Here is a 7,307-nt window from a genome sequence, read left to right on the forward strand (position 1 = left end):
GTGTGTGTGTGTGTGTGTGTGTGTGTGTGTTTTGACGAGAAAGTGTTCGAATCATGATTCACCTATATATTGAATAACACCCGATTTCATCCTCATATCCTGTTTGTTATGTTAGAGTATGTGTTTTACATACCCTACTCCTTTTTTTTTTCAGCACACCAGGAGAATGTTGAAGCATTTCCTTCATTAATCGGTAACATTATTTCCCAATATGTACGTAAAAATAATTCTCATTTTACTTTCTGGCAGTTGTTGTCACTTATACTGCTTTGATACTTCTTGTTTTCTCCATGGTGATGAAAACAAGCTGTGCCACCACATCACACCGACCCTAAAAGAAGCTTAAATTTACATAAACCAAGCTTCCCCAACCTGGTGTTTTACAGTACGGTCATGTTCCGTGACTATTACAATAGTATATTTGTACAACATCAGCATTGGTATTACAAGGTCATTACATATTGCCTGTCTTATAATCAGTCAACCATTTTTACAGGGCAGCATCCTGAACGCCGTTGCAGTGTCCATTCACCATGACCCACGTTACTGGAAGGACCCCCACCAGTTTCTTCCCGAGCGGTGGCTTGATGAAGAAGGACGATTTGTCAGCAAGAAGGAAGGATTTTTACCCTTTAGTGTTGGTAAGGCAAATTTTTCAAAGCATAGAATTATTACCAAAACTAAATAACAGAAGGTGTAAGGAAGCCTATAATATTTGCCTATCTTTAATGAAAGACCCGTAGTTTTAAGTGTGAACACTCGGCATCCTATTTATTCTATCGTAGGGGGGTCTCAAGAATACTCCCCCAGTATCCCTGCTTGTCGTACGAGGCGACTAAAAGGGTTGGTGTTGGGTTAGTGCCCCACCCCGTAAAAGAACTAACTAAACAAGCAAATAAAGCGCCTCGGACCAGGACGGACCATACGTTGACGACTTTGGAACGGACAAAGGACATTCTGAGGGTGGGAACATGGAATGTGAGAGGAGAGAATGATGAAGTGAAAGAGAGAGAGATTCTTCAGGTGCTTGAGGATGCAAGGTTGGATATATGTGGATTGACTGAAACTAAATGGAAAGGTGAAAGGGTGAGAGAATGGGAATATGGTTTAGGTATATATGCGGGAGTCAATGAGAATGAGAGGGCAAGAGAGGGACTATGTCTGATGATAAGCAAGAAGTGGAAGGAGAATATAAGAGAGTATGGAACAGTGGGTGCAAGGATTGTATGGGTGAGGTTGAAAGTAGGTATACAAGCGTGGGCGATTGTATGTGCGTATGCGCCGACAGAGGACCAAGTGGCAAGAGGGAAAGATGAGTTTTGGACGAGAGTAGAAGCATGTATGGACAAATTTGAGAGGAGCAAGAGAGTGCTTTTGATTGGAGACATGAATGGCAAAGTTGGGAATGTATGAGTGGATGGAGTGGTCGGTCAATGGGGTGTGCCAGCTGAAGTAGATGGGAGTGGTAGTGCTTTGTACATCTGTGCTGGTAAGGGGTTGGTAATAGCCAACACCTACTTTCGGCACAAGATGATCCACCGGTATACATGGAGGGTAATGAGGTGGATGGATGGTGAACTTGTTGAACAAAAGGCTATGATAGACTATGTGTGTGTGGATGAGCAAATGAGAAGACAAGTGTTGGATGCAAGAGTGTGGAGAGGGTGGGGGAATGGAATCTCTGACCATCACTTAGTAATGGCCAAGATAAAGCCGCAAAGAAAATGGTTGAGGAGACGAAGGGGAAGACAGGAGGAAGCAGCTCCTGTGAGAAGAGTGGAGATTTTGCAAGATAGTGAGAAAATGACAGAGTATATGAGCATATTGGAAGAAAGATTGGGAAGGTACGAGCTGGAGCAGATGGAAGGGGTGGAAGACATATGTAAGATATTCATGGAAGAGATAGGCGCAGCGTGTGAGGTGGTATGTGGAGTGAGGAGGAGATGCAAAGGTGTGCAAGGAACAGCATGGTGGAATGATGAGGTGAAACGAGCTGTGGAACAAAAGAAGAAGGCATATAGTGAATGGTTAGCGAGCAGAGGTAGGGGAGAAGATGAGAGAGAGAAGAGAGAGGTATATGTGAGCACGACAAGGGAGGTGAGGAGACTGGTGAAGGAGAGTAAGAAGAAAGTGGATGAAGAGTTTGGGGGGAATCTGAGTGTGAAATGGAGGGAGAGTAAGAAATTGTTTTGGAAGGAGGTAAAGAAAGTAAGGCAGTGTGAAACGAGAAATAGTAGGGGAGTGAAAGATAGGAATAATAGATTGTTGGCGGAGAAGAGAGAGAAATTGAGGAGATGGAAGAAGCACTTTGAGGATTTGTTGAATGTAGAGAGTGAGAGCAGTGCGAGTATAAGTGGCTGGGGAATCGCTGGGAGAAGAAGAAATGAGAGGAGGGAGGAAGAGATCAGTAGGGCGGAAGTAGTGGAAGCAATGAAGATCAAGCTGGGAAAGGCCCCAGGAATTGATGGAGTGTGTGGTGAAATGCTGAGGTATGGGGGTGAGATTGTTGTGGAGTGGATATGGAAGTTGTGTAGATTGGCTTGGGAAGAGGGAAGGGTTCCAGAGGACTGGAAATCAGGTATAATTGTTCCTTTATACGAAGGAAAAGGGGAGAGAGAAGTATGTGGTAACCATAGGGGTATTTGCCCTCTTAGTGTGACTGGTAAAATATATGGTAGAATACTCATTGATAGGGTTAGGCATAAGACAGAGGAGCTAGTTGGAGAAGAACAAGGGGGATTTAGGAAGGGAAAAAGGTGTGTAGATCAGATATTTGTGCTAAGATGTTTAGTGGAGAAGTATTTAGAGAAGGGAAAGAAAGTGTATGCTGCCTTCATGGACTTGGAGAAAGCTTATGACAGAATAGATAGGCAAGGTATGTGGAAGGTATTAAGAATATATGGAGTGAAGGGGAAATTGTTGAGTTCTGTGAAGAGTATGTACGAAGGAGGAAGGGCTACGGTGCGAGTGGATGGTGAGCTGAGTGAGTTCTTTGATCTCAATGTGGGACTGAAACAGGGTTGTGTGATGTCTCCATGGCTGTTTAATATATTCATGGATGGGGTTGTAAAGGAGGTGCAAGGTAGGGCAGTGGATGTTGGGGTGGCTCTAATGAATGAGGGTGAGATTTGAAAGATTCTGGTGTTGCTGTTTGCTGATGATACAGTATTGTTGAGTGAAGATGAATGGGAGTTGCAAAGTTTGGTGAATGAATTTGGGACAGTGTGTTGGAGAAGGAAGCTGAAAGTTAATGTAAACAAAAGTAAAGTTATGGTGTTTGAGAGGAATGAAGTCACAGAATGTACAGTGAGGTTGGATGGTGAGGATATGGAGAATGTGAGTGAATTCAAGTACTTGGGTAGTGTGATGAGTAAGGATGGATCTTTTGGGGATGAAGTGCGTGAAAGGGTACAGCAGGGAAGGAAGGTTGTTCGTTCACTGAAAGCAGTGATGAGAAATAGGGAGATGAGTATGGAAGTTAAGAAGTCATTGCATGATAGTATTGTGATCCCTACCCTGACGTATGGAAGCGAGGCGTGGACCTTGCAAGAGGGGAACAAATCAAGAGTGAGAGCAGTGGAAATGAGTTACTTGAGAGGAGCATGCGGAGTGACATGGAGGGACAGGTTGACGAATGAAGAAGTGAAAGAGCGTTGCGGGGTGGATGTGGATGTGGTTGAGAAGATTAGGAGAAATACACTGAGGTGGTTTGGACATGTGGAGAGAATGGAGAATGAAAGACTGACTAAAAGGGTGTATGTAGGTGAGGTGGAGGGAGGGAGAGGGAGGGGTAGACCGAGGATGAGGTGGAGGGATGGAGTTGAGAGGTATATGAGGGATGGGGGGTGAGCTGGGGGGAGGGTAGTCACATGGTGGGTGACAGAGCGACTTGGAGGCGTTATGTCTGCGGCCACCCTTTGCGGGATTAGGGCGTCGGGCTATAGATAGATAGATAGATAGCAACATGCTTCAAAAAAATGTCAAATCCTGAAAAGCTGTCCACATCTTCGTGCTGTATTTTAAAAATAAACTCCTGAATATAAGGTATATATAGTAATGTACACTGGATATTTTAAAAGGGGATTCAACAAAAATAATCTCTCTGTATTTTGTGTTCATTTTATTATTGTGAATATTTAATTAGTATACTCACCATAAAAATTTCATGGTGATGAGTAATTTCAGGAACTCTGCCAATGATATTCGCTCCATGCATTGTCACCAAGAAGGAAGGATCCTTATCCTTTAATGTCGAGAACCCAGTTCTTACACGATGCCCAGAATTTTATCCACATCTGCCTTGCTCAAATAAGTCGGAACCAACATGTTAGAGATAAAAAATTTTCAGTTATTTAATGTCAGCAGAGAGATTAGCTTAGCCATCCACCCTTGAATGCACTCTACTTGTAGTACTTTATGAACAGGCCTCTACACCTTGAGTGAAGGTTTTGTTTCTTTACTGTGTTTGAAAACACTGAGAAATTAAGACACGGGTAATACCTTAATAACTAAAGAATAAACTGACGAGAAGACCCCAACGAAAAAAAAGAAGACAAGTTATCTAATTATCGTGTAACAGTTGTACCCTGCTTTGGTCGGGTTTGGCAAACTTATGGACAATAACTGTTGTAACCAAAACGCCATGGACAACATTACATGGCCCACCCAGGAGGAATTCTATTTTGTCTAGCTTTGTTTTGCTTGGTTTCCACGAATTTCCTCGGAAATCTACCTCTGTTTCACGTCTGTTTTTTCTAAGGTGGATTTTCAGATTGTCTTTGAGAAGGTCTTTTAAGTATATCCATAAAAGATTCCATTACAGAAAACTGTGGATATTTTCTTGAAACGTCGGAACTGGAGTTCAGGGGTTGTGACCCATCCAGCGAGACAGATGCATTGCATCTGTGGTAAATATTATTGTTTCCTTTGTTCATAACTATCCATATTTTTAAATGTAGAAAACTATGGATAGTTTTAGCCGGTGGATTGGTATCTGAGTCTTGTCGCTCACCTGAACTCTACACACTGTCCATATAATGCTCCTGACCATCCAGGCCGTATCTATTCACTTGCAAATCTTCAACCCTGTAACTTGAAAATTGTGATCTCACACTGCTAACATAATCATGCAAATGAACAAACAGCAGACTGATATTATGAGATGTTACATAGACCAAGTAATACGGGTATCAGTAACAGTCACTTAAGATGCAGTGGCGTCTTAAGAAGACCCTCTCTCTCACTAACGATTTCAAATGCTACTCTAGTGGCTTTAGCAAAGCATACCATTCAACTGAATGTAAAATACCACTCAGTAATATCACAGGTATAATTGTTCCTCTGTACAAAGGAAAAGGGGAGAGAGAAGTATGTGGTAACCATAGGGGTATTTGCCTTCTTAGTGTGATTGGTAAAATATATGGTAGAATACTCATTGATAGGGTTAGGCATATGACAGAGGAGCTAGTTAGAGAAGAACAAGGGGGATTTAGGAAAGGAAAAGGGTGTGTAGATCAGATATTTGTTCTAAGATGTTTAGTGGAGAAGTATCTAGAGAAGGGAAGGAAAGTGTATGCTGCCTTCATGGACTTGGAGAAAGCTTATGACAGAATAGATAGGCAAGGTATGTGGAAGGTATTAAGAATATATGGAGTGGAGGGGAAATTGTTAAGTGCTGTGAAGAGTATGTGCGAGGGAGCTAGGGCTACGGTGAGAGTGGATGGTGAGCTGAGTGAGTTCTTTGATCTCAATGTGGGACCGAAACAGGGGTGTGTGATGTCTCCATGGCTGTTTAATATATACATGGATGGGGTTGTAAAGGAGGTACAAGGTAGGGCAGTGGATGTGGGGCTGGCCCTAATGAATGAGGGTGAGGTTTGGAAGCTCTCGGTGTTGCTGTTTGCTGATGATACAGTATTGTTGAGTGAAGATGAATGGGAGTTGCAAGGTTTGGTGAATGAATTTGGGACAGTGTGTAGGAGGAGGAAGCTGAAAGTTAATGTAAACAAAAGTAAAGTTATGGTGTTTGAGAGGAATGAAGTCACAGAGTGTGCAGTGAGGTTGGATGGTGAGGATATGGAGAATGTGAGTGCATTCAAGTACTTAGGTAGTGTGATGAGTAAGGATGGAACTTTGAGGGATGAAGTACGTGAAAGGGTACAGCAGGGAAGGAAGGTTGTTGGTACACTGAAAGCAGTGATGAGAAATAGGGAGGTGAGTATGGAAGTTAAAAAGTCACTGCATGATGGTATTGTGATCCCTACCCTGACGTATGGAAGCGAGGTGTGGACCTTGCAAGAGGGGAATAAGTCAAGAGTGAGAGCAGTGGAAATGAGTTACTTAAGAGGAGCATGTGGAGTGACGTAGAGGGACAGGTTGACGAATGAAGAAGTGAAGGAACGTTGTGGGGTGGATGTGGATGTGGTTGAGAAGATTAGGAGAAATACACTGAGGTGGTTTGGACATGTGGAGAGAATGGAGAATGAAAGACTGACTAAGAGGGTGTATGTAGGTGAAGTGGAGGGAGGGAGAGGGAGGGGTAGACCGAGGATGAGGTGGAGGGATGGAATTGAGAGGTATATGAGGGAGGGGGGGGTGAGTTGGGGGGAGGGTAGTCAAATGGTGGGTGACAGAGTGACTTGGAGGTGTTTTGTCTGCGGCCACCCTTTGCGGGATTAGGGCGTCGGGCTATAGATAGATAGATAGATAGAATATCACACCACACAAGAGCATCCTCCCACATCCCAACACTGACATTCACCAAAGATCCCTGAAGCTCCTGCATCCCGCAGTTTTACATTTGTTTTACTGCAGGAAAGCGGAACTGCCTGGGTGAAACTCTGGCTCGAATGGAACTCTTCATCTTCACAACAACGGTGTTCCAGAACCTCAGTTTCGCTGCACCACCAGGCAAGACCATCAACCCCAGTCATGACCCCGACAAGCCACTATTCCACGTCCCAATTTCCCAGGACGTCCTTATTACCCTTCGTGAGTGAGCCTGTTGAGGAGCTGAACGCTTCTGGGACCGTATTCTTGTGGAAGTCTTAGGATTATTTTTCTGAGGGATTATTAGGCTCCATGGCACCTCATTCTCAGCAGTTTAACAGTGTATATCATATTACATTTGTAGTATTTTCTTGATAAGTAGGTGCTGGAGGGGGGGGGGACTCCCTCGCGTGGTATCACAGATATGTCCATGTCCTTCTGCTGCCTGGTAATACAAATATTCCTCAGATCCCTCCCTATCCTCCCAAAGCAGGATGGTGTCAGCCCGCAGTCCACCGGGTACACATTCATATGAACCT

The 7,307-nt window shown here is 43.7% G+C and overlaps 1 protein-coding gene across 1 annotated transcript in view; it reads left to right on the top strand.

Annotated features, from left to right (window-relative positions):
• Positions 1-7,069, top strand: part of LOC145391626 (cytochrome P450 2L1-like) — a 215,108-nt gene extending 208,039 nt beyond the window's left edge. Inside the window, exons 9-10 of the mRNA XM_080266168.1 lie at positions 497-641; positions 6,814-7,069. Of these exons, the coding sequence (XP_080122294.1) occupies positions 497-641; positions 6,814-6,998 (330 nt within the window). The 3' untranslated portion in view covers positions 6,999-7,069. The remainder of the gene's footprint in view (positions 1-496; positions 642-6,813) is intronic.
• Positions 7,070-7,307: the final 238 nt, after the last annotated feature.

This window comes from Coenobita brevimanus, chromosome 2, assembly GCF_032717465.1.
Source record: "Coenobita brevimanus isolate Jiangsu-jjx chromosome 2, ASM3271746v2, whole genome shotgun sequence".
In the NCBI taxonomy this organism is placed as follows: Eukaryota; Metazoa; Arthropoda; class Malacostraca; order Decapoda; family Coenobitidae; genus Coenobita; species Coenobita brevimanus.